General features: G+C 43.7%; 2 protein-coding genes across 3 annotated transcripts in view; one reads left to right on the top strand and one right to left on the bottom strand.

The window, feature by feature from the left end:
* RASA3 (RAS p21 protein activator 3) overlaps positions 1 to 311 on the bottom strand; it is a 123,040-nt gene extending 122,729 nt beyond the window's left edge. Inside the window, exon 1 of one of the 2 annotated variants that reach the window (XM_035565576.1) lies at positions 86 to 311. In XM_035565576.1, the coding sequence (XP_035421469.1) occupies positions 86 to 140 (55 nt within the window). In that variant the 5' untranslated portion in view covers positions 141 to 311. The remainder of the gene's footprint in view (positions 1 to 85) is intronic. The other variant, XM_050708340.1, reaches the window with a different exon arrangement.
* A 12,768-nt stretch (positions 312 to 13,079) lies between these two features.
* Positions 13,080 to 17,251, top strand: CFAP97D2 (CFAP97 domain containing 2). The gene is made up of 3 exons (XM_050708349.1): positions 13,080 to 13,202; positions 15,239 to 15,319; positions 17,129 to 17,251. The coding sequence occupies exons 1-3, from the start codon at positions 13,098 to 13,100 to the stop codon at positions 17,249 to 17,251; spliced, it is 309 nt and encodes a 102-aa protein (XP_050564306.1). The 5' UTR covers positions 13,080 to 13,097.
* Positions 17,252 to 26,838: the final 9,587 nt, after the last annotated feature.

Below are 26,838 nucleotides of genomic sequence, written 5' to 3'. Positions count from 1 at the left end.
CGCCGCCTTTGGGACGCGCCCGTGCTGCCTGCCCTGAAAGCGTGCCCCGCAGCGAGGCACCGCACTGCCCCCGCGGGCACCTCACCGATTTTAATCCTGACGCTCTGGAAGACCCGCAGCCCCTCTTCCTCCACCGCCATGGTGCCGCCGCAGCGCTCTTCCTCCTCCTCCTCCTCCTCCTCCTCTTCCTCCTGCTCCTGCTCCCCGGGGGGCAGCGGCGGGCAGCGCGGGGCCGGCAGCGGAGCCGAGCGGAGCCCAACCGAGCCGAGCGCAGCGCGGCGCGGCGCCCGCCGCCAGCGCCCGCCCCCCGCCCCGCCGCCGCCGCCTCATTGGCCAGCGGGCGGCCGGCGGCGCCGCTCATTGGGCCGCTGCCTGCCGCTCAGCCCGCCGCCGCCGGCAGGGGGCCGCGGGCTCCCCCTCAGCCCTGTGCCCCCTCAGCCCTGAGTCTCCTCAGCCCTGAGTCCCCTCAGCCACGTCCACCTCAGCCCTCTCCCCCTCACCGGCCCCCTCGCCTCGCCCTCCAGCTCAGCGGAGAAGCGCAGCCAAAGGCTGCTTCTCCAGCCCGCAGGGAAGAAAAAAATGGAAATAAAAGCCAAGCACAAGCAAACAAACCCACCACTAAGTGCCTTCCCGCCCTAGCTGTGAATTTCAGGAGAGAAAGGCAAGCAGGTTAAGGACAACTTCACATATATTAAGAATATACACCTTGTATATTAAGAATATATACATATATACTAAGTGGAAGCAAACTGTCAAAGCACAGCAAGAAATCAGAAGGCAGATCCCAAGTAAATCCCACAAGGTATACAGTCTGTGGGGGAGATCCCAAGTAAATTCTTAGGCAGTCTGTAGGGGAGAAGTTGTCCAGGCGAGCTAGAAGAGCAAATGACAACTCAAGAAGGAGCTACAGCGGCCGTGGAGGTCAGCTTATAGGAAAGCCTGAGGCGTGTGGGTTTTGCAGCTCACAGCTAGCAAGGGGAGCCATGAGTTATCGCCAGGAGCTGCCTGCCTTACTGTGCGCTCGCTGGCTGCATAGCCAAGCAACGTCGATCATTTGGCAAAAATATTTTTATAGCACGAGGCTCTGAAGGGATGTAATAAAGCACAGGCTTGCCACTTGCCAACATCCCTGCCATAATTCCCTCCTCCCAGCTGCAATATGCCCAATGTCTGCTGTACCCTCCTTTACGTTATCCCAGTCGGACCTACCACATATATCGTCTTCCCCCTAATGCTTCCAGCTCACTGCAATGCCTGAGCTCCTCTGCCTGCTGGTCCTTTGTATCCCCCTGTGATACCCTCATCTCTCTCTAGCATTTTCCCGTTTTAATCCCAATTCCACCTGTCACGATCCTTCTACCTCCCCTATTTTTGTCTCACCTTCCAGCCTGAACAGGAGCTGCAAGTACACTGATAAAATAGCTCACATTTTAACGAGGACACTCACTGGCCATCCTGTTCTTGCCTCTTAGATGCTGGATGCAGCAAGCAAACAGTTTTAGAAAATGCATGTTCTACAGGCCTGCTTTAACACTCAGTACATGCTCACAAATAAAAGGGGATACACAGCAGTTGCTGATTTTGCTCCTTCACCACACATGCACACATCTTGAACATGTTTGCACAAAATAAATGTGGGCCCAGAGTCACCTCACTGAAGAAGAACAAACAACTCTTATGCACAATGCTGTACACAGGCAGAAATAAACATTTTGGCTATAAGCAAGTGGATTTGCTTTCCCTATTGTCAGGATCTCTATAACCTGACTCCAATCAAGCTCACAAATGGAGCTCACAGACCTCTTAAAAAAAAAAAAAGAAAAAAGAAGAAAAAAAAAAAAGCTATCTTTGTACCTGTGATGATTCAGTAATCAAAAAAAAAACCCTTCTTCTACATGCTGATACTGGGAACTGATAAGTCTTCCCGAACAAGATTGGGGAGAAACCTGTTTCCTTGCTCTAAATATTATAGACATCCCAGATAAAATATTTTACTTCTCTTTGATTGCTGTGCTTGCCTTTGGTACATAAAGACTTCAATTGACCTCATTTTCCAGTCAAAGCTTTTTTCATCTGCAGAAAGTTGACCCCAAAATAGTCATTACAAAAAATCAATTCTGTTCCCAGCATTTGCTGCTGTAAGAGTTACTCTCAGCAGATGGACTATCCTTCCCAATTTGCAGTTGTGCTCTTCTCAGATAGCCATGGCACTCCTATCTCCTTTATGTCCAGCAAAGAAATGATCTATCTACCTATAACCCATTTATTCTATCTTCACAAAACCAGACAATACATAAACTTCCCACCCCTTCTTGTGCACCCAAATTTGCAGTCAGAACTCGTAAATTTTGACCCAGGACAAATTCACACTGTTGCCTAGAGTGATGGTTGCCCCCTTCACACCCTGACCTTAGGTGTTGCTTGCAACTCTCTTTGCTAGCAGTGGTGCTTATGAGGGTGTGTGGTGTACCACAGTCATTGGTAAAAAAGAGAAACAAAACCTGTCACGACTCCCATTTTTTTATTATGAAAAGCAAGAGGCCCTTCAGCTATGACACTTTGAAATGCCTTGCTCACGATCATAAGCAGCCTGAAAGGAAAGGATCCCAATCCAAAGGTGCATCTGGGTCACAGGGGCGCGTTGGGCAGCTTTAGGGCTGTGTGCTTACCCGAGGCTACGCTTCCAGGCTCGCTTAAGGGGTAGTGCAAAGGCTGTTTTTCGGGATGGCCTTGCTTTACCAAGAGCGTGGATATGTCCACGGAGGCTGTGGCAAAATTAAACAAGAGACAGCTTTTTCTCTAAAACAGTCAAGTGCCACCAACTTCTGCACTTCAGCATAAAAGAAACTATCAAAATGCCTACAGAAAAACCCACCCTGGTAATTAAAAAAAAAATAGAGAGAGAAAGTATATAAAAAAAAGGCTGGCACCTTCTTACACTCTTCACTACGGAATAATTCAGCTTCTCCACACGAGAACCTACAAATTGTTGCAACTTACAGCTCACTGCGCTGTCCAGCTCCTCTTCTGGTTTCCTACCAGCCCTTTTTTTTCCTGAAGCTCTTTGACAGTGCTTCTGTGTATCAGGGTGTTAGTTTATTTTCTGTTCTCTCTGTTTTCTTGACAGAAGGCTAAAAAGCTTTTTGCTTCCGCTGTAACAAACATCTGCCTCCAAACCTACACGCGGTGTAGTCCAACAACATAAATGAAATCAATGTTTCAAAACTGCATGAATATGTATTTTTAAAGACACTAAATGCATGAAAGAAGCAGCCAAGGAATGTGCATTCCTTTGTCAATATCTCCATTGTTGAAATAAAACCTCAACACCAGCATATCACATGTGTATCTGCGTATTACAGATAACATGTGCGTGCAACATGAGGTTTGCAGCTGCTAGCAGTTTGATCAAAAAATCCAGGCAAAGCGAAATGCTGCTTTTTAAGATGTGGATGAGTCTGTTAATGACTATATCTCTTCCAACTTTTCTTCATCCAAGCCATATGGGTTTATATTATCAGCTCTTCAGAGGATTCTTGGGTCTAAATTAGACTACAAAGAAGGTCATTTTCTGTGACTCATTTGTGCCAGGCAAGGAAATCATTTCCTCTCTTGATCTTCATGATAGCTTTCTCTCGGGAGGAAACAGAATATAAGAAGCTTGCTAATCTCCTTTTGCATTACGCAAGAAACTAACAAAATATGAACCTATTATCCCTCTGGGTACCACGAAGTTGCTACCTATATTTATGTGGTATTATGGCTTCTTGACATTTCTGTAGGTTCTTCTTATTATGAACGCTCGAAAGCAAAAGGCTCATACCAGATCAGCCCATAGCACCTGCATTACCAAACTTTCATTCAAAACAAGACAAAACCAAAAAAAGGAATGGGGCATTAAAACAAACAAAAACCCAAAACCACATCAGGGATGTTTTCATTTAAAGGAAAAGATAAAGTGCTCTGGAGATAGAGAGAAAATAAAGCGCACAATTAATAGAGAGGCTAATGGAAACCTCATGAATCTACTCTCAATTATGCCCCTGAGTTGCTAAACAATTTTAGGGAAATTTATGTGCAGTTCATTTTCCCATAAATGAAGTGGCAACAGTGGCAACTCCCTTGCTTATGTGAAGTGTTTTATGCTGTACATCTGCATTATGCTATAGAACTACAAATCATTTTAATCTGGGAAAAAAAAAAAAAAAAAGAAAGTCTCAAAGGCTAACACATTGTCAACACGACGAGCACTTTTAGCTGGGGAAACCATGGCCCTTTTGAGCAGCACAGCCCACAGGGCTCCATTTTGTCAGGTGCTTCCCAATAGATGGCCAGCCTGCCACCTAGCTTTCAGTAACCTATAGATTAACCATTTCTTCATCTAAGGTTGTTTTTGCATATTTACCTTAGCAGCTCGTGAGAGAGCTTTTCTTGTGAGTGTATGCGATCACTTTTTGAATTTATTTACAGTTTTTGCCTTCCCAGAACAAGCTCCCCAATTTAACTGTGAACTGTACGAAAAGATGCTTCTTCTCTGTGTCTTTACGTGTTTGTTGGCCAATAACCAAGTCATTTATATTCGCCTGCTCCAGTCATGAACTTGTAGGCCATTTCTATACTTACTTTTCATTCCCAAACACATCTTCTCTGACCTGAAAGCCTCGTTATTTTTCTTTTACAGAAGACTCTGATCACCTTCTATCTTTGTCACTACAGTTATCATTATTTAAGGTGCAGAGAACAAGAAACATAAGTAGCATTCAGATAGGGGGATGCCACCAGTGGATGGAATGGCATGATGATTCTTCATTTCTTTGGTCTTTTTTCCTTTTCTAGTAATTCCTAACATCCTACTGACCGCATCAGTGACACTGAACATCATACTGACTTTTTTCCAAAGAACATGCTTTTGTTGCCATACTATTATAGTGAAGTCCTACATCTCCAGAACGCTATCAGAAAAGAAAAACAAAGATAAACAAACAAACAGAAAATAGCAGGGGGGTAAACAATAAATAAATGGCAGTGGCAAAGAAGTTGTCTTTTACAGCAGATATTCACTGTTTATGGTTTTAAACTTGATTATGTTAAGCGGTGACAATATCAAATCAGAGTAATCTGATAATAATGCATCTAAATTGATTTTTTAGTCTTTTTGTCAAGATCTCTTAATAATAATATACTACCAAGATATTGGTCTTGAGAGAAGTGTGGATATATGGAACATAGGGGAATATAAGATTTGACCTACAGCTGCCTGGCTCCAGAAGTAAAAAAGTAAAAAAAATAAATAATAATAATAAAAAATCTGCTCCAGAAGTCGTAGAACCGACTGGTCCGGAAAGTGCTGCAGTCCTTCCCCCAGGCTTCAGGCACAGAGAGTATGGCAGAAATATAATGAACCCATGAAAGTAGGAAATTAAGAATCAGCCTGTGATTATGGGTGTTTCTACAGATTAGGAGTTTGCATCTGACTTAACGATGGAGGAATGAAGAAAGAGGAAAGAAATAGCCTGTATGATCAGTCTGGCAAAGAGAAATGCTTTGGCCATTACGCTAAATGAAAGAAGGAAAGGAAGAGGATGATGACAGGGTTTTAATTAGCAAGGGAGTCAGCAACACTGACATGAGAAAACACGGATTTCACAAAAGTACGGAAGTGACAAAGTTTAATTGAAGGAGAAAGATAGGAAATGGGGAAACTACCGGCTGTTACCGAGCTCTGTGCATGCCATACACACATACGGGATATGTATGGGCATATATGGGATATATATGGGCATATATGGGATAAAAATAGACCTGTGCATCAGAAGCAGAAAAATTGGGCTTTGCACTGCAGTTACTACACGTACAGAAAGCAAAGATCTCCACGATGGTCCCTGAAAATGGGTGCTGAAGGAAAAGCAGGTCTACCTGTTCTTCCTACTACTTGCCTTTACAAAAAGTCTCACATTTTTGCTGGTTGTTGCTGGAACACTGGGCCAGGAAGAGGCCAGAAAGGGGAAAGAAAATGGCTTTAGTTACAGGAAAAAGGGACCAGTGAGAACTGTTTGTTACAATAGCTGAGACAATACAACTCATTTTCATGATGTATGGTTTTTAATCACTTTAAAAAAAAAAAAAAAAAGAACACTTTGCTCTTCTAATTCTTGTTCATCACTTCTAAAAATCTGTCAGCCCGGTGTCCTTCTAAAAAATGTAACCTTGTAAAAATCCAAGTCATTGCAGCCGGCCAGCACAGAACGTTCAGGATCCTGATGAGGTTTACCAACACGAAATACCTCCGAGTTCAACTGGTAGAGGCATTGTGTTCTGGCTCCTATCTGCTTTATTTGAGCCCATAAACTTTGCTTTCCTATTAAGGAACAAATCCCTTTCTTTTTCTATAAAAGATGATAATGTAATAAAATTGCATTAAAACCTTACAGGAATAAAAAATAAAAAATAACAAAAAAAAACCCAGTGATTCTGCACAAAAATGAAATGTGAATTTTACTGCAGTTGAGTAAGTAGGCATCCATTCTCATCTCCCACATTAGCTCCTTGTCAAACTGCTCTAAGTGAAAGCAGCAAATAATCTTGAGAAAAAGAAAACTGAGCAGCAATGGGACTTCCTGCCTTTTTTTTTTAATAGTGGGTGCTGCTGTTTACAATAAATATGTGGTTATGCAAACAGGGACATAAATGCTCATATTTCACAAGTCGCTGCATATTGGCAGCCGTAACCATCACTTCCATATCTCCTCTGTTTACCTGTCATCAACTCATCTGCAGTCTTCTCTGTTCTTTATGAGGATTAGTTTGACAACACAGGACTTTATCCTCATTCTCCAACTCCCAGGCAAAGCTTCAAGCTCCCTTAATTTAGCGGCACCAGTAGTATCTCTTCCAAGTGGGCTGTAAGGAGAGCTCTTAGCCCAGCTTCTCCCTCCTATGGACCCCAGGGGGGTTTACAGCACCCAGAGGGAAGCCGCTGGGATTATACTGCCAGCATCTACCTGGAAACACCCATAAAACAAACACTCCTCTGCCCAGATATGCCCCAGTTTTGTGGTACAAGTAAGATACACGACAGATGCTGTGAAGTTTATATGGACTGGGAGAAGCCCTGCCTAATTTACGCACAGCCAGCGCCGTGAGTAACGCAGCTACCCCACGCGCAGCTCTGAGCTTTTAATAGCCTTTTCCATGTAGTCACACATCTACCGTGGGTCAGATCCTGTTGTCTTCCATTTGGTCAAAAATCCCATTGAAGTCAACGCTGGCGGGTCAGCGTGTGAACGCCGGGCTGGCTCTCCTCGGTGAATAGCTCCCATTCAGCTCCCTGGGATTACTCATGTGCGTGAGTAACTTCCAACAAGGGCAAGAGGAGCGAAATCCGGTCCTCATTAGGGGCTGCTAAGCTGAAACATACCTTGCTCTGTCGGTAGGGCCGCCCGAGCAGGGAACGCTGTCGGTGAGGTGCTACCTAAGAAAGACAACACAGCACAATTTGGCACCTCGTTTCTAGCATGTGATTCTTTCAAGCTAATTATCCAGGCATGACTGCGCAGAGGAGCTCTCTCCCATCACAGTGCATGAGCAAAGATAATCTTACACCACGGAACACAATTAGCCAGATGGTTATTTGGAGGTTTTTGGAATAGAAGCAATTTCTCTGATCTGGGAGATAAAAAAAATCAAAGCTGAATTTTTAAAAAAAAAATCATACCACGCTCGATTCCCAAGTATTTAATTACATATTATCACGGGTAACTACCAATCCACTCCAATTATGCAATCTGATTTTATTGATGTTGGAAACACATTTGTAGCCACTATATAATGTGTATATTTAAGTCAATATCTGAGTAAACAGTCTGGAAAACACATCATTTGTACCCAGATTCAGTTACTAGCACGATTATCATCTGCCACCTGCTGGAAATAGCTGTGATATCTCGGCTTAGGCCCACAGACGCAAGGTCTGGTCACTCATCAAGCACGCACAGATGTCAGAGAGCAAAATATCCTCCTTACACCCAGGAGCAGGTTCCTCTTGCACCCAGTGGGAAAGGTTAAGTTGTACGGGAGGCTTTGTGTGCATTCACGTAGAAGCCATAACTTGACACTGTTTCAACAAACAGATATTGAATCTGCAGAGAATAATGTTATTTTCTGTATCTGACCAGAAAGAAAGATGTACAAGCCGAAATTGAAGCAGCTGGCTACTAGGATCTCAACCTGCCGTAGGGCTCTTGCCACCGTGTTCTCAGTGGCACAGTGGTCGGTCCTCTTGCACCATGCTCCCAAAGGGTTTCTTCCCCTACCCAGGATGATCTAGCACTGGCTTCGAGCTCCGTCTGAAGAGGCAGGGCCTTCTGGCTGTGTGGCCGGCCCACAGCACCCTTAAGGGGAACAAAACCTGCCTGTCCAAGACATCTGCTCTCACTCAAAAAAATAAATAAATTAAAAATAAAGAAAGAGAGAGAGGGTTTGGATCTGGATGAGGTATTTCTCCGAGCGCCAGAACCTTGCAGCTTGCTGCCTCCATGCCAGTAAAACCAGAGCAAGGAGTCCAAGTAAGCCAGAGGGCAAACCCAAAGGCAGCGCTGCAGGACTCGCCTGCCTCTCTGGCTCATGTGGAGCGGGCTGGCTGGGGCAGGACACACAGGTAAGACCAGCAGTTCCCGTCGGTGAGCTGGGTTATTGCACCCGACCGGCCGAGGAGGGGACTGAAGGCACTGGTGTGACTTGCACTTGGCAGGTCTCCCCACGCCAGCAGGGAGAGGGAGGCAGCTACAGCTGGGTTAGAGTTGCAGCCTTTTTTTTTCCCCAAAAAAATCATACCCAGGCCCTTAAGCAGATGACTTCCTTGTGCCTAGCAGGTCTAGGAGAACAGCCAAGGGTTCATGTTTAGATAGTGCTTGCATTCAGGGAAACACGGTGCCTTTCCCTGGGTATCTTTCAGTTATTTCTAGGGCCAAAGAAGGAGAATCAAAAATGAAGACTGGGATACAAGTGATTTCTGAAGGCTATCCAGGTCTGTGGGATGGAGTGGAGAATGAAAGAGAAGAAGAGAAGCACTCTGCCAAATAATACTCACGTCCAAGCACCTAATAAAATTATAATTAATTCCTAATTTTCTCCACTGACTTGTTTTAACCTCCATAAAGCAGTCAGATGTTCAGAGCAGGAAGGTGGAGTATAAGCAGTATCTAACAGTATTTAGCAAAATCTAAAATACGGAGCAACACATCAGCAAGGATTAACACTGACATCTGCCCCCGCCAGCCTCCCGCAGGATGGACGGACAGACGGACCTGCCTGAGGTCTTCTTGCAGCGGGTTGCTTCCCAGCAGCGAGCACAAACCACAGCCCACTCCCACAACACGTGCCTTCTGCTGTGCCCCCACCTACAGATGCACAGAAAAGTGTGCTGGATCTTAGCAAACATTGTCCAAAAGATTGAAAGCCAGGTAGGTGTCTACCAACGTCCTATAAATATACAAATAAAACTCATTTTAATTACAGCAATGTTTTTCCATTCCTCTTCCTCTCTTCCCACCCCCCTTTCCCTCCTCTCAATTTCTCAGACAGTAAGTGGGAAACAAACTTTTTTTTTTTTTTCCCCAGCCCCAAATTAGTTCCTGCTCAAAGCTTCCATAAAGGGTCAAACATAAAGGAAGCATCTGGCAAATCGGCTTTTGTATCGCAGCGGCCCTCCCGAGCCCTCCCTTCGCACAGCGAGCGCTGGTGCCACCCCGCAGGGGGCTCGCTCTGCTGCACACGCGTGCACGAGGACACGAGATGGAGGCGCCCAGGTACATGGCACCCAGGGACAGAGCGGGTCCCTCTCCCCCAGCAGCTTTTTGCAGCTGCTTTTTTTATCCCCCTGACTACAGATGGACTCCTCAGCCGCTCAGTCGGGTGGTTTGCTTATGGGTTATATGATAAGGGTGTGTGTTTGCAGGGTCAAAGTCACCGCTTTGGATCCTATCAGGTAACACGCTGAACTGGCAGGAGAATGTTTTGGCTTCTCTCAGCACCTCCAAATGCCTGTCGAGGGAAAGGCAGTGAATGAATGGAGACTGGGCCCTCAAGCACACCCATGAGTGACTTCAATCACGTAGATCAGTCCGTGCACGTGGCCAAAGTTGGTCACATTAAGACATAAAGTAAAGCGAGGAATTGTCATGACTTTAAAACAAACAGGAAAGCTGTCAATAATATATATATATATTCCTCTTTATATCTACAGAAAACCTTTACATTTCAGAAAATGTATGCTCAAACTCTTACATTTTCTTACTATATATACAAAGGTCAAAGCAAACAACAGAAAAGGCACTTCTGCTCACAGTTAACAATAGTATCTCCAAAGGCACGGTGCATGCTGGGGGAGCAGTGGGAGACGAACATCATCTTTAGCTTTTTCTGTATCTGGCCATAAGCGTAAGCAGCTGCTGCAGCTCCTGAGCCAGCCCATCGCTTCTTCTGCAAAGGCAGCGGGAGGGGAAGGGGCAGCACCTCACTAACCTTGCAAGAGAATCCAAAGAGACCTAGGTCAATATTCAAAATCCTAGCATTGATATCACCCTGCAGAGCTTACAGCCTTACATATTACATGAAGAGGTTTGCTCAAAAATCAGACAAAAACAAAAAAAAAGGAGATTAAAAAAGAGACCAGAAACCTATGAGAGCCGTAGGGTGCTGAGATCTCAGGAAAGGAGCTCAGCACACCCCAAGACGGCCATGTTCAAGAGGCAGACTGCTATTGACCACCTTGATTTTATGCTGCAGATACACAATTCTCTATGCTAGGTGTGAAAGCTGCATGTATACGTGTCTCGATACACTGGAAAATGCATTTTTTGCAAAAATCTTATGTTCATTATCTATTTATTTCTCATCTGTCCTTCAGCAAGTACCTTTGCTATCAAGAAACCATATGCAAGTCTTGCACAGAACATGGAAATTCCCATGGCCATTACTTGATACAATTGTAGAATTTACAGAGCAAACGTTTCATAAATATCTGCTTCATCTTGTAGAGATCATAGGTCCAGTCCTCTGGTTTGTTAAGGATACTTCATGAGTCTGCTTTCAGTAAGCAGTGAAATGCTGAAGAATCCCCTCAGGTTGGCTGAAGCTATATTTAGACCATGACATTAGAAATTGAGGTACTGCACGGCTGATCCTGTCTTCCAGCATCATCCCCTGACAGAAAAGACCTCCTGGACCTTGGGTAGCTGGACGGGAAGACAGCCAGTTTTGAAAATGTCGTATTTTGCTTTCCTTAGCCCCAAACAAAACAAAAACTACCATCAACAAAAACAACCACCGACAAAACCCCACCCAAAACCAAGTTTGAATGAACACATACACGGTCCGCAGCTCTTGAGGGCAGAGAGACAACAGGCAACCACCAAGGAAGTTTAAAGCCACTTCCCTGCTGTCACAAACTTTAATTCGGAAACAGCAGAGAAACTATTTCCAGTGATTTCAATTCCTTGATGGGCCATGCTGCTATCAACATAAGGAGCTAAGTTTTCCCTATTTTTTTAAGGGATTCATCAAAATCAATCAAAAGAATCCTTTGATGGCGCTACCCTTTGGATCTCTCCATAGCAGGTCATTAGACACGTACCATTTTTAAAAGACAGAGGCTGAGACCCTGCCAAACAAACGAGGGCCTAAGTATTTCCACTTGTTCAAGGGTGAAATACAATGTTGTATTACTGTGTACGGTTAGATTTTGGACATATTTGAGGAGATGCATTTCAACTCTCGACAGTCTATTATTTTACTGATATTCTTCACGTCTTCCTGCTACTTCAACGGGAAAATAACAAAAACCCCAGCAGATGGAAGAAAACACTCTTCAACTCCTTCCATCGTTCGTCTGAAAATTAAGTGTTGGCTTTACAGATCAAAATTAGTATGCATCAAGGCTTTAACGTCATGTCTGCTCCTGTCGTTTAAGCACCAATTCACAGCAACTTTAAGAAAAGCACAGCCCCTCGTATCCAACCTCGCTTTGTTACCAAAACACCACATTTAATCAAGATAAGGATTCGAGAGAGCACTGGCCCTGACTGCAGCGATAGTTACCTTGGCTAGTGAGGAGATAGAAGGGTTGCTCTTCTCTTGAACCCACACGAAATGCTACGTGTAAGAGCGCCCGACACGAAGAGCCTTGTGCTAAAACGGGCTGCCCGTGGTCCGTCCCGGTGCAGACCAGTGTGAGTTTTGGTTCTGCCAGCCAAACCTCAAGTACATCATGCCAGCTCAGGCCCAGCTTTGGAGGAGGCCAAGCTGAGCTGGAAGGAGCAGAAGAAACTTTTCCAGGTTTGTGTGGGCCTGAGGAAACATCTTTGCCCCCTTGGCTCCCTGCCGAACACAACCAACGAAGAGGGAAATTCAAAACAGCCCCTCATGAGAGCCAGTGGTCACCTCTGTAAATGACTGGCCTCGGCAAGTTGGTTTGAGCCTTCCATAACTCGTTAGCAGTCAGACAGCACATGGATAAAGGAGAAAAGGCCATTAAAAAACAGAAACATTTTGCTATAAACACATTTGCTGTGGCTTTTGCACAGTGCATATTTATCGGTGAAAAAAAGAATGTTTTACACAAGTTATTGAGGCACGAGCGATGACACCTCGTGCCGTGGGTGTGCTCAGCGCATTACTGAGGCATGCCTTTCAATTAAAAGCTCGGGAAATACGGCCTATTACACAGCCCTTCGCACATGTACAGTGCTGTATGAAGCATTATGAACAGCTCGCACCGCCGCCTTTCCCTAAACAACGGGAGGCAGGGCTGGTGAGCGAAGTGTGCTCGGTCATCTATTCTATGCACCAACAGAATACTCTTCGGAGTGCTCTGCTGTAATGTTCAGCTCCTGTTTGCTGTTCGTTAAATGTATTGTTTGAAAAGCTACCACCAGCTATTCATTCTTTTTCTTAGCAGAAATGCCATGACAACCACCACATGACCGGCTACAAACATACCACAAGTCTCCAGGGCTTTGCTTTAGGAAGGCTCGGCCTGATATTACTCACGCTTTTTTATTTATTTTTTTTTCCGCAAAGCCCAGATTCGGTGATACTTTATGTTGTACGAGATGCATCGAGCCTACCAGCCGATTTTACCATGTGGCAGCAAATATCTTCAGCTAAAATGGGACACAGCAAAGTACGAAGAGCACAAGAAAAGGGTAGGTACGACTGCTTGATACACAGAGGAGACTTTCCTGAAAGAATAAGTTTGTCCCAAAAAGCTCCAGCTCATCCCGATTCCTTCTTAGTACTGTTACGGAAGCTGGTGATCAGCTGCAAGTTACAAGAGACACGTTCTGAGAATATCCTGCAAATATAGTTGCGCTTTTTTGTGTCCATCTAAAATTATCCGAATGATGTTCACCAAATTCAGAAGTAAAAAAAATTTGGGCAGTCCTCTGCCCCGTAACGCAGGACTGCTCCCTTTCGAAAATCCCTAAGTAGTGAGTGCCATCAGTGATGATTCAACTGAATTGCTACCTTAGGAAGATTGTATCGCAATGTAATTAGCTTTAATACGAAGAAATAGTGCTTCATTATTTCCAGACCGTGTCTGTTTCATTAACTGGATAAAAATATCTTCCTTCCTTCCTTCCCTCCATTGTTCCCCTAATTTGACTCGCAGGTGGAAAAAAGTTAGAGACGAGGCAGGGAACTGAACTCGAGATATTTTTCCTAACCGAATTGACCATATTGAAATAAATAATTCCACTTCCTTCTGCGCGAGTTAGCCTCGAGAGGCTTGCTGGTCCCCAAGCACAGCTACTCGATTTCCCAGGTTTTGGGAACCGTGCCCGAGTCGAGCAGCGGCCGAGGAGCGGGCTCCTCAGCTCCCGCACCCGCTGCCCGGAGTTTCACCGAGCCGACGGCTGGCACAAATTCAAGCTTGCCCTGGTGAATGCCAGCTGCTGGAGCACCGGTACCTTTGTGCCAGGGTATCTGAAGCCAGCAGGAAGCACCAGCGTGTTTTTCATGTGCACAAGAGCAAATAATTTCAGCCGGAATCATTTTATTTTCTTAACGGAAGAAAAGGTTGGGGGAAAAACCAGAGCTTTGTCTCCTCTCTGCAACATCCTGCATAGAATTTAATATAAAATAGCCCCAAAACACCATGGAAGTGCCTCAACACAGATTATGGCGGGCTTAAAAAATACCTGCTTTTACTTTTTACACTTGTGCCTATAAGGACAGGAGAGAAGTTAATCATATCACTTCCCAGAAAGTGAAATTACACTGATATGAACTCCACAGAGTGAATTTTGTTTCTAAAAGCACCTTTTGCTGTTCCAAGTTTGAAACAAATTGCATATCTGTACATTAAAATCACAGCTCGCATAGTTATCACGTGCTACTCTTCACACTGCTGTTTTCCACTGACTGATACATTAACAAATTGCACGTCCCCTTAAAATTAATTTTATTTTAATGTAATTTGATAGAACAGTTACTCAGAGTGCCCGAAGAAGCAGAAGAGGTAGCAGCAGCAAAGCCACAGCATCCTTCCAGTCTGGCTCCCTGCAGGACCCCAGCCAGAGCGGTCTCTCCCATAAACCTTGTCTCTCTCCACTCCCCATCACCATCACTTCTTCCATGTGGTTTCTTCAGCCCAAGAGCACTCACAGATTATTCCTCCTCCCCAGGTGCTGCGTGGCTGCTTGGGTCAGGCTGGAGATTAATATTATTATTGTGCCACTGAACTCCCAACTCCATCAAGTATCCACCAACACTTTCAACACAAGAAGTCCTTTTCCAATATTGCTCGCTTCTTGCTGTCAGCATCCTGAATTTGCATCCCCTTGGAAGACTCTGCACAGCTCAGCAAACCTGGGGCTTTTTACTACTAACTTTATTTATTTTTTTCTGCTGGATGCCTAACAAAAACTGCCTGCCTTCTCCTAGACAGTCTTTATCGTAACATCACCACCAGTGTAACCTGACTGCATGTCTTTTTACGTTTCTCCAACACAAAGAGCATTCTGCATCTCCCGCAGGCTTTCCAACAGCTGCCTTTACCATTTTAATTTCCCACTACTCTCCTTCTGGGCAAGTCTGGCTTTGCTGATATAATGAATCATATGTTTAGCAGTGTTACTGCTGGCTAGCAAAACAGAACAAGGCAATTAAAAGATTTCCTGTAATGATATGCGAGGGTATTTCCAACAAAAAATGGATAAACATTCCTGTTCTGTTGCAGATCCAAGCGGCAAAACCCTTAGTGGATACGAGTGCCCCTGCAACATGCAGCCACCTCCATCTGAAGTTAGGGAAGCTGAAGGTTTGTATCGGATATTTCCCTGAGCACCAGCAGGCTTACCTTCGAGTCTCCTCTCAATGCAAACAAAGAGACCACCAGATGGGCTAAATTTCAGAGCCATTTTTTTTCTCCTTGCAGTGACTGCTGCAACAGGACTATCAGGATCCATGGGTAGCATGCTGTATTAAGTACACATAATACACATTATTTTATCTTTTTGATTATTGATTTCAGCAAACTGCTTCAGACTGACAAGTAGTAAAGTATTCGAGTATCCTTTTTAAAGATAACTTTGCACAACCACGAAAAAAATCACAATTTTTATTTTCATGTAACAGGAATAACCCAATCATCATGATGCACGCAGAGCAATGAACTGATTAATAGGATGTTAACATATTCAAAGCACAAGAAATAACAATGGGTAACCTTGACTGGCAGTTATCATTCACAAGCTTACTGCTCCCAAGAGGCAAATTTTTATTAAAAGATGAGAGTGGAAAATAAATTTGTTACCTAATTAACTAAGGAAATAACAACAATTAAAAAATAATAATTAAAAAAAAAACAAGCACGGCAAAAAATACGTGCAGCTAAACCCAGTCACAGGCTTAATTTACGGCACAGTGCCCCGCAGGCAGCGGGAGCAGAGCCCACGTAAGGACTTCAGAATTACTTTCCTTAAAATAGTTTATCGTCTCACTGTGTGACATAATAATCCCCAGGCACCTTAAAATCATTTCACTATCAAAACAATTCGCTTCTTCCCTGTGCATAAAATCATATGCTATATTAGGGTGTGGATTCAATTGCTGTCGTTATATTTTTCCTATAACTGCAAAAATAACACTGACAAAGTTCCTCTGAAAATGGAAAATTGCATGTGTACATAATCACCACCAACAACGGCAGTCCCCATGTTAATAATTAAAAAAAAAAAAAAAGGCAAAACAGAAAAATAGGAACCCTCTATTCTTAGGCGTGTTCCTCTGAACTACAGGTCCTGCTACCTGGAAGTGAGACCTGATCTCTTTCTCATCCTGCTTCTTCCCAATGTGCTCTATAAAGAAAAAAAAAATCTTCTAGGGCTGCAACCTGCCAGTAACCAGTTGTCTTCCTTACAATCGTTCTCCCCAGGGTAACTCAGAGCCTGATGGGATTACTTAATGCACCACTTTTAGGGACGTTTATACTACAGCATGGCAGTGTACTACAGTACCTGGCCTGCTTTGAGTACAAACCCTAGTGCATGAGGCAGATGCACTACATCTAGTAGTAGTAACTTACAGTAACTTACAACTCTAAGATCAGCCATTCAGAACTATCAGAGCAGGATGAGTCAGTTTATACAGGACACGCTACATCTTTGCAGTGCCCAGAATCCAATCTGATAAAAAAAGGGAAAACAGAAGAGTGAATTAGTATGCTCCAAAGGCCCACTGAAGGTAACAAAAAGACTCCCGTTGACTTCAGAGGAGTCTGATGAGTCCCATTATGTTCCTGTACAGTGTCCATCACAATCCTAGATCCTGGTGAGAGTCTGTGAACACTGCTGTAGACACAAATGATAACAATGACCAGTATACACTGGCAAATAATTTTAGAAATTGTGCTTACACTGATGAAATGCATTTGATGTGATCGGAGGGAAGTGTTTTAGGGTCAAATCCACAGTATTGCAATGGGTCTTTTCTCATTGGGTCACCAGTACAATGGTGAAAGAGAGGTTCTCTCAATGCTAGCACAAATCAGGCACACACAATACATCCCTGCTGTTTGCTATGGCCTTGTACAAACAGAAGCATTTCTTCATTCCTTCTGTATGCAAAGTTGGAGGAAGATCGGCTTTCGGTCATCAGGAGATACAACCGTTTGCTGCTGGAGAAGGTGTCCTGCATCATGAGAACCAAAGGACAAATCGACAGCAAAAATGATTACGAGGCCAAAAGGTAACATCAGCAGCACTATCTCTATTTAGCTATCAAGTTACCTTCCCAGGGACTAGCATAGCTAAGGACAAACTGCTCTGTGAGGACGTGTATTTTAAAAGGCAGCCTTAGGTATAATCAGCACTTCAGCATGCCACTTGCTTGCCCTGTCGCACTAAATCCAATGCCAGGTCATTTTCCTCCTACCCTCTGTTGAGGAGAAGATGCCTTTAAATTAGTTTTTCAGTTTAACAACTGAGGGAATGCAAAGAAAAAAAAAAAGGAAGAGGGAGAGAACGTTGCCCTACTTTAAGGGAAATAAATGAAGCAAACCTATTATGTCTCAGCAAAGCTGTTGTTGCTGCTAAGTGAGTCATTGCTGCTGACTTTGCCAGTTGTTCCTACAGACACCACTGGAAAGAGGGAGATCCAAAGCTCAGAGATGATATTAAAACAGAGCAAAAAATAGAATTAAAATTTAAAAAAAAAAAAAGTTGGAGCAGGAAGCAGAGAAATCAAGATATAATTTACCGTTCAGAGGAGACTAAGCAAAAGACACCTTGAAGGCTTATCACTAGGGAGAACCAGCTTACATGTTTTGGATTCACAAGGCAATTCACACCCCTAAAAGGGTACAGTAAACTAGTCAACAGCAGGGACAGGCTCCTGAAGCGAAGGAAAAATCCGGATGGTACAACAGAGAATGGTTTATACAGCTTAGGTGGTGGTTGTTACCTCTTGTGATTCATTTACAGACTACTTCATGACATACTGGCTGCTCATCAGGTCCTAAAGTGCCTCCAGATGGCAAAACGCAGCTCATGTGCCAGTGACCTAGGTCGAACTCGCTGAGCCTCATGGTCACGAATATCCTGACGTTTGCACAGTTCCTTGGAAAGGCAGAAACGATTTGAAATAGAGTTTGTCATGGCCATATCCTGCAAATCCACATCACGTCTTGCACATCACGCACTTGTCCCTAGTGACTAATATCCAGATCAGTGCAGGCATCGACAAGCATCAGTTAACTATACTGCCGGAGGTACGATCCCCTAAGATATGGAAGGGGAAGAGCATGCTCCCCCTTTTCAATCCTTCTCTCCCTTCCTGATTCAAGTGGCAGACTCGCGTTGTTTTCTTTGGATCAACTCTGGTTTTCATCAGACCTCTCCACCACTAATTAAACTTGAGAAAGCAGCAGAAAACTAACCCAACAAAAGCAAACAAACCTGGATAGCTTTTCTGCCACTTTCTGCAGAGACAAATGATGAATTCCAGGGCTGCCGCAAGGGAGAGAGAAGACCACACAGCTGGCAGCAGCGGGGAGATGAGCAGGGAGAGAAGGGGAAAGAGCAAGCCGTTCCTTTTCTGGTGGCAGGAAGCTGCTATGAGATCAGCTTAGCTGCCTGGGAAATTACAGTCTAAGAAACCATAGAAGGCTTCCAAGGAGTTTTGAGACAGCATGCTTATCTTGGTTATCTTTGTATTTCCCAAGTTGCTTCATCAGGTTTGTAAACAAATCAAAGGCATAAACCAAAGCAACTGGAACAGATCATTAAGCATCTCGGACACCAGCCATGCCCTCCCCTACACTAAAGCAATTCCAAAACCGGAGGGCTGGCATTTATTCAAGGTACAAGATTAAAACTAGCATTTTTCCTCCTGTAAAATGTACCAGAGCTCCGTATAGGCAGGGCTCCATTTGGAAGACCAAAAACCTGTCCTCTTACAGAGGACAAAAGGATTGGGTTGTAAGGGTTGGTTAATGCAGATCACGGAGGAGAAAGTCCCTGTAGGAGAGGTCTAACAGCTTAGGCAAGTGTTCCTCTGACACAAGATGGACAGATGTTTCATATTCTGGCTTCCCAGGCGTGGGAACGTGAGCAATTGATGAGAAGTTTGATTCTGTTTATGTGTTTTTCCCCCACTAGTTTAAACAGAGAAAAACGAAAGCAGGAGAAGCGGAGAGTGACCCAAGAGAACCGTGCCATTCTGGGTAGGGTTACAAAGTCTGAGCCTCGCTATCGAGTTTGGACGTGGCACGAGGACTGGCAACGAGCTGAAAAATACATGGCCAACATGGCGAGACATCCCTGTGGGCAGTGTAAATCGCAGAGCCGAAAGGTAGCCCCCAGCTCCTCTTCTTTCCTTCCTGGTTATTTCTGGATGGGAAGTGTCCGTAGGGTGCGTCTTGCTGTGCTTTTGCGCGAGAGAGTTACTGCTGCACCATCAGCAGCCTCTAATTTACACAGCCCCCTTTATCAGGCGAATCCCAGAGTGGTTTTCAGACTTTATTATGTGATCTTAAGTGCTGCAGTTTCTACAGTCAGACCCTCCACCGCAGAAAGACAGCTCTCAGAAATAGAAATCAATGAATTAACTCATTCATTCATTAAAGCAGTGACTTAACAGCTCCCCGAGAGAAAAAGCCAAACACTGTAGCAACATTTATGATAATAAATAAATTTTTAAAATAATAATAAAAAAATAAATAAATAAAAACAGTTTTATGTGGCATTAGCAAGCTTTCCCAGAAAAAGAAAATTGATCAAACCTATCGTCTTTTTAACTTTCCATGTCCAAACTCCCTGGCTTTGAGCCTGCCAACTCACAGACTCCCAGCTTTCCTCAAAAACCAGAGGGAAGCTGCAGCACTGCCCGCCAGGCAGGGAGATGGCATCAGCTCTGTCTTTACCCATCCTCTGCATCACCTTGGGCTGCTGGGCCTCCAGGCGGTACGCGGTGATTTGGGAGGTATGGCCTCTGCCATACTGAGGATGACCCCACATGGGCTCGGCCCCCTCATCCACTGCCCGGCCCTTTACCGCTAGCCTGGGGCCACTGAATTAAATCTTTCTGAGGCCTGTACTTTCTGAACATATGTAAAAAGATTTTCAAAGATGTAGCTCACCCACATCTCTCTGAGGCTTCCTGAGGACAGTAAGTGGTATTTCTTCCATCCCAGGACTATCCTTTTGCCATAGGATTTGGTCCTAATTCTAATTCCAGAGGATTTATTTGCTCAGGAGAGGCAAGACAGTTGAAGGAAAATGCAAAAAAAAATGTTTAGCATTGCAAACAAGAAACAGAACTTCTCACCATCTTCTGTCCTGAGACCATTCTTGAATGCAGCTACATCACTTATACTAAAGCTTCCCCAAACTATTCAGTCTGAGGCAGAAAGCAAGTATAGGAAGTGTCAACCCAAACAGTTAAGTCGCAACAATGAAATAAGCAACTAAAAGAGACTTCTATAATAGAAAATATTCGGCAGAGATAATTACTACGGAGGTATCATTACAAACCAAAGAATTACATTAAAAATAGTAACGTGGTAATGCCAGGTGTTCCATAGTTAGAAAGTATAAGAATTATGGTTTTAAGATTTTTTTTCAGGGATTTCTATTTTGGCCGGATTTTGAGTTTGGCACATTTTCATAAATGCATAAACAAAATCTCATAGAGAAGTAAACACATCCTGCAACCTTCCCCATATCATCTGTTACATCTGTGCTCCATAATTAATAGGTAATAGAAGCATCCGTAAGAAGTAGTCCCTAGAAAACCCTTTTTCCAAGTCCCCACTTCAGAAATGGTTGAGCCATTTTGAACGACATGTAAAAGATAAATAAGCAAGCCTGATGGAGATACCTTCCACAGAGTTCTTCAGCTGAACAGACGAAATACAGTAAAGTTGTAGCCAAAATAGGATCACTGGAAGTATTTGGCAAGATCTGCAATAAATTGTGTTAATTTAAAATTGTGTTAATTTAAAATTGTGATCTCTCTACGCTTTTATAGTTCACCAGTCCAGGGTCAATCTTTAATAAATGACAATGACAAGTCCTGCTTCTTCTCATCAACCATTCTTCTCTCCCTCTGTTGCAATTGAAATTTTTTTCCTGGTTGTAGATATGCTATAATAGCAGGAGATAAAGAAAAAAAAAAGTAAAGTGACATTCTTTACTGAATAAATATGTTAACCGAACCAGCTTGCCCACTGGCCTGCCCAACGGAAATTGCTCCGACTCTGGTGGCTCAGGCAGCTCTAAGGAGCACGAGAAAGGAAGAATTCCCTTCCTTTGCTCTCGAAAAGGAGAAGAGCAACATCACCAACAAACGCTTGTCACCTGTAATTGCTAACTGAGCTCTGCTGCCAAGGGAATAATCCTGAAAATAAATCATGGAGGGTTATCATGTCAAAGCACTGTCAGGTTCCTTATTCCTGATTTTTCTCTTTTCTGGCAGAAAGAGCCATTTAAGAAGAAAACACCTGAACAAGACAGAAAAAGAGAAAAGCAGCTGAAAGAAGAAGGTGTGAAAAGTAAGATGAGGGAAAAAGAAAGACATCACGTCCATCGTGGAAAGGGAAAAGATCAATGAGAACAGGACGCTGCTCCAGAAATAGCATTATTCCAGTAGTCTCCTGTGAAAGCAATTTAGGAAGTAGCAAAGGGCTCTTACTCATACTCCCTCTTGGCTTACTATGGCATTTGGAAATGCTGCTGTCCTCAGCCTTCTGCTTTGCCCTTGTTCTGGAAGTCCTTCCTTTTCTGGCATGGTGGACCAGCACAACAGGGGACTGCGAGTCCTTCTGGGGACCGCAACCCTTCGCGTCCGCACACTTTGAGTTCTGTGGTTCAAGTAAAAATACTGCTCCTACGCGGGTGATAACTTCTACCAACAGAGAAGACTGGACTTGTGAGGTCGGTAACTTTTCAACTATGCAGCTACCACAGCAGAAATTGTGAGCAGAAATCCAGCACCAGCTGGGGTGCCTGGGCAAAGCAGGTGGAGGAGCCATCCATCTTACGATACTGTGGTTTTAAGTAAGAGTGTAGCTATTAAACACGCTGTGTTTTCAGTAGAGTGGAAAAAAAGCATAAAGCAAACAGGGGTTAAAGCCATTTCCTCTTATAATTACCAAAAAACTACTTTGCATTTAGAAAAGCTGACAAGAGAGGAGCCTTACTGGGAAGAGGACCATCACCGAGGAACTGTAGCGTAACTAATAAATTAATCTGCGTAAGATTAGGGCTTTTGTTTCGCCACGTGATGACTTTCATCTTAGTACCCGAAGACTTCCCAGTGAAGACCCAGCTGGATGACAACAAATACTTCAGAGTGAGGGCTTTGAAATGTCTTCAGAGGCTCCCTGAAGGCCCTGAGCCTCTTCCTATGAGGGAGAAGACTCGGTGGAGCAGCACCCTCCCAGCACAGCCACTTCCTTCCTTCGTCATGATTTCATGCAATTTTTGTGTCAGTCACAGTAATTACATTCCCAGAGAGAAAATACTAAAAATACACAAGATTTGTTTCTAGCTTCCCTTTTAATGGGATTTAGCAGCTTGAAAGGAGAAACAGCACCGCGTGACCCATCGGCTCTCTGCGTGCTACAAGCTACCCCTCTTAGACCATCAATGATTCACTGGTCAGGGGACAGAAACTTATGTTCTGGAACATAAATTCTGTATTATTATTGTTATTTCTTTAATTCTTCAAAAGAAAATATGTATTAAAATCACAAACTGAGCTCAGCATAGACGCGCAAGGTGGCCCCAGTTCTCTCAGGAGATGTATCAAATGAAACCAAGCAGGAAGGAATAAATATCAGCTCTCGCTTTATTTGAAGTAGGATTTCGGCTGTAATCATCCTGGAGGCTGCCAACTTTCTAAACAGGCATCCCAGCGATAACTGTTTACCTCCTGGAACTTGGGAATGCTTTCTGTGATGTTTTCTCCTTTCTCATCTGCAATCCAGTTCAGCGAATAACGTCTGAAGCACTGGTGATGGCAACTTCTTTTGTGAAATTCTGAAATATAAAACTGTACCTTTATCGTACTGAACCGATGGAAGGAATTACAGCTCCTGCAGCCAGTGAATGTGCCATAGAACTGGGGTCTCCACACTTCAGAAAATTCACAGCTTCCCATGGCAGGACCCCAAATGCCATCACACTACAGAGAAAAGCTTCATTTTACCCGAGTACCTGTGCCAAAGGTGAGAGAGGATCCTTGTTTGCCCCACAGTAGCTGTGGCGATACATGCCCCAGACGTGTCGAGTACACCCAGATCTGGCGCAGACGGGGCGAGCACCCGCTGGCTGGAGCTCATCTCTTGCCACCAGCCATGACAGGAGAGTGCCAGGACAGGCAAGCTGGTCCTTCGTGCCTGTTGCAGCGGTCACACCAGGCAAGCACAAGTCAGCAGCTCCATCCCACGGAGGTTTGTTTCTAAAAGAAGGTAACGCACCCTTTAAACGTGAGCCAAAAGGACAGTAATTCAGTGAATCAAAGCTCCCTTCAATAGCAGAAGGAAGAGGCCAGCTCAGCTTTCATAACAATTCTATTTTTATTTTTTTTTAATGAAAATGTCCTGCGCCCTTATGGCTGAAATCAAACACTCACAAAGCGTCCCACTTTGCATGGTTCCAGGTTGGATTTCAGGGCATTCTGTAAGGGACAAGCTGTCCTTAACAAGTTATATGGATTGAAAGAGAACTGCGTCCTGAATTCCTGTGTCCTTTTCTTCTTTAAAAGCTTCGTGTTGGATGATAATAACCTAAAATGTTTGACTGAATGCTACCACCTTATAATTAAGCAGGTATGTTACTGTCTTCAAATCCCTGGCTCCAAAGTTGAAACACTTTGCTACTGAAACACCAGTATGATTGTAAGCCAAACACTTGAAACAAAACAGAATTAAAGTACTATTATGAAAAAAAAATATGTGTTGAGTTACCAGAAATGCTAATCTGAGGGCCAAATTCTGCTTCTGTTCTCAACTACTGCAAATCCAGGCCAACAGCCTTGATTGCAATTGGTTTGGATACAAAAACCTTATATGAAGAAACCATGACAAAAGAAAAGATTGTGGGTTTTGTTTTGTTTTTAAAAAGGAGAGGGGAATAGTTTTCCACTGGGTTAATGAGCTGAAGCAGGTCACTGAAGATGAATTTACGTTTAAGGCCCCAGCTGATGCAAGGAAGAAGTAAAGCCACAAACTCCTTCGGTAAAGTGGGAAATGGTTACTCACCCCCTGGCAGTATTTGACACCAAAACAGCTCTCCTAAGGGTCAGCAGAAACACATGGAGCACGGCAAGAACTGTCACCACTCAATAATCCCTGCTGGTTTCCATGGCAAAGTTACGACTATAGACACAAGCAGGGCTTGTCCAAGTGAGAAATGAGTAATCTGGTATTCACCACCCCACCCCCCTTTTAACTGGACAAACACCAAATTTGAGGGTATTCATCATTATTTCTTTAAATTTATCACAATACAGAAATGGAACATTACTTAAATATTCCCAAATTATTATTTTCTGTCAGTTTGGTTTTTTTGAAAAACAGAGTTTTTATGATTTCAGGAGAAAAGTATTCATCCGGATTTCCAGGCCCTGGATGTAAGCAGGAATAACAAGCTGCATCCATATTGCTGGTAGTTTAAAACAATTAATCAGGCTTTCCAAAAGTGTTGTGATTGTAATATTGAATTAAAATCTGTTACACTGAAAACTGAATTGTTAACCTTTTTTTTAGCTTTGTAGTTACAGAACATGTAGCGCTCACGTTTTCCAGTTTGCTCTTAATGAAGCTAAGAAATCCCCTCTTGAAGGGTTTTCACTTGATGGCCCGGCAGGAACTTGAAGGAAGAGAAAGAAAGAAAAAGAAAGAAAGAAAGAAAGAAAGAAAGAAAGAAAGAAAGAAAGAAAGAAAGAAAAAAAGAAAGAAAGAAAGAAAAAAAGAAAGAAAGAAAGAAAGAAAGAAAGAAAGAAAGAGAAAAAGAAAGAAAGAAAGAAAGAAAGAAAGAAAAAAAGAAAGAAAGAAAGAAAGAAAGAAAGAAAGAAAGAAAGAAAGAAAGAAAGAAAAAAAAAAGAAAGAAAGAAAGAAAGAAAGGAAGAAGGAAGGAAGGAAGGAAGGAAGGAAGGAAGGAAACACCACAAATGTTGTAATAAAGCCGTAACAATGAGGATCTTTGTTCCTCCCTAACACTCAGGTTTGACTCTTACTGCTAACCTCACTGAAGTCAGCTTAATTGCCCTACGTTTCAAACTCTCCACCACCGACCCAAGGAAATCCAGCTGAAGGGCTGCTGTCGCATTCGGCTGAGGGTCACCTTTGCACCCGACTCCACGCTCTCCATTCACACACGCTTCTTGAAGGTCCGTTTGCATTTCAGTACAAGCCTGCTAGTTTGCCAAGCAAGGAGCTCTGGTAGAAGAATTCAAACTCTGCTCTTAAATGTAAAAGAAATTCAGCTGGGCCCAGCCACTTGATTCTGCAAATTCAGGCACATTTACTGAAGTCTGCAGACAGACAACCATGGAGTTCAAGGCCGAGGTTCTCAAGTCAGTGAGTCTGGTGCTCAAAATCCCATTTGTGGATGCCACATCCTTGCCAGCAAGAGGTCCAATTATTCTTTTGCTTTTCTACAGATGAAAAGCCCGTGTCTGAACAAACATATGAACCACGCTGCGGGGAAGCACTCGGGTTTGCTGGGCTGCAGGAAGACACTACAGAATTTGTCACCCTGAAGTATTGTTACAGCTCTCCAATTTACAAGCTAACTTCTACGGGGACTTTGCAAACAGCACCTATAAAAACCATCCCGATTTTATTGCCAGTGCAGCATCTTCTTTCCCACAGGCAGAGACGGCTGGGCCAGGTGAATGGGGTGGCACACATTTGTGCACACAGCTGTGTGCACAAATAGGCAGGACCAGGGGTGTCTCAGGAGCAGATGATGCAGCACGTGGTGCCCGTGCAAGACTTCCGCCTGCCCTGCCCTGCGGGGTTAAGAGGTAGGAAACTGGCTAATGGGGGAAGAGAGTGGGCATCAGGAGAAAGAACGTCCCCGGGATGGGAAGGAAGGAGCCTGCAGGAAGGAAGATGGAGGAATTGTAATCGCTCTGCTACTGTGTCAGAGGGGCTGGCAAGGAAAAACCTCCCTACCTACTGTTGTTCCAGCCCTCGTGCATCATTTCTAGCCAGAGCAGCCAAAGAAAAGTTAAATGAGGAAGGAAAGCTGGGATGGAACGTCCTGGTCACCTCCACATCCGGCGTCATCCTCTGTTTCCTCACCAGCCAAATATAACCCAGATTTGGTTCACTGCGGTATTTTCCTTTGAATCAGCAGATTCTTTATTTTTTAATTAATGCAAAATCAGGCCAAATCTGTAGCAAAACACGGAAGCTCAAGAGCAAAGGTTACTGCCACTATATATGTATGTGGAGGTGATGTGTTATATTACCTACCTGAAAACAGGGAGAATATTACTAAAAACCATAAGCAAGTAGCCATTTGATTACAAATGTGTATATATTTAAATGATGATGACATTTTTTCAACCTGAGAAGTCTGAGATATATATATATTAATACAGAAAGAAAAACCTCCTTCAGTAAAAACAGAGATGGAAGCTGTGAAGTAAATCACAGCTACCTTTCTGCAGTGTTTTCTTGTAACTTTTGAGCCCTTTAGGAATCTGATAAAAAGAACCCAAAAACAAAGGAGAAAGTTTTTTGCTCTTTCTTATCTCTGTCTTTGACGCCTACAAGCAGCATAAAATTAATCTTGCATTCTGCACCGACCAGCAGATTTTGAGTCG

Source organism: Cygnus atratus, chromosome 1, assembly GCF_013377495.2.
Source record: "Cygnus atratus isolate AKBS03 ecotype Queensland, Australia chromosome 1, CAtr_DNAZoo_HiC_assembly, whole genome shotgun sequence".
NCBI classification, from domain to species: domain Eukaryota; kingdom Metazoa; phylum Chordata; class Aves; order Anseriformes; family Anatidae; genus Cygnus; species Cygnus atratus.
This window is presented reverse-complemented; position numbering and strand designations above follow the sequence as displayed.

Bases quoted from the DNA above. Each gene is read 5' to 3' on its own strand.
- CFAP97D2 (XM_050708349.1), top strand. From the start codon at position 13,098: ATGTTGTACGAGATGCATCGAGCCTACCAGCCGATTTTACCATGTGGC. The intron at 13,203-15,238 runs GTAGGTACGACT...GTTCTGTTGCAG, and splicing joins ACGAAGAGCACAAGAAAAGG to ATCCAAGCGGCAAAACCCTT. The intron at 15,320-17,128 runs GTTTGTATCGGA...CTGTATGCAAAG, and splicing joins TGAAGTTAGGGAAGCTGAAG to TTGGAGGAAGATCGGCTTTC.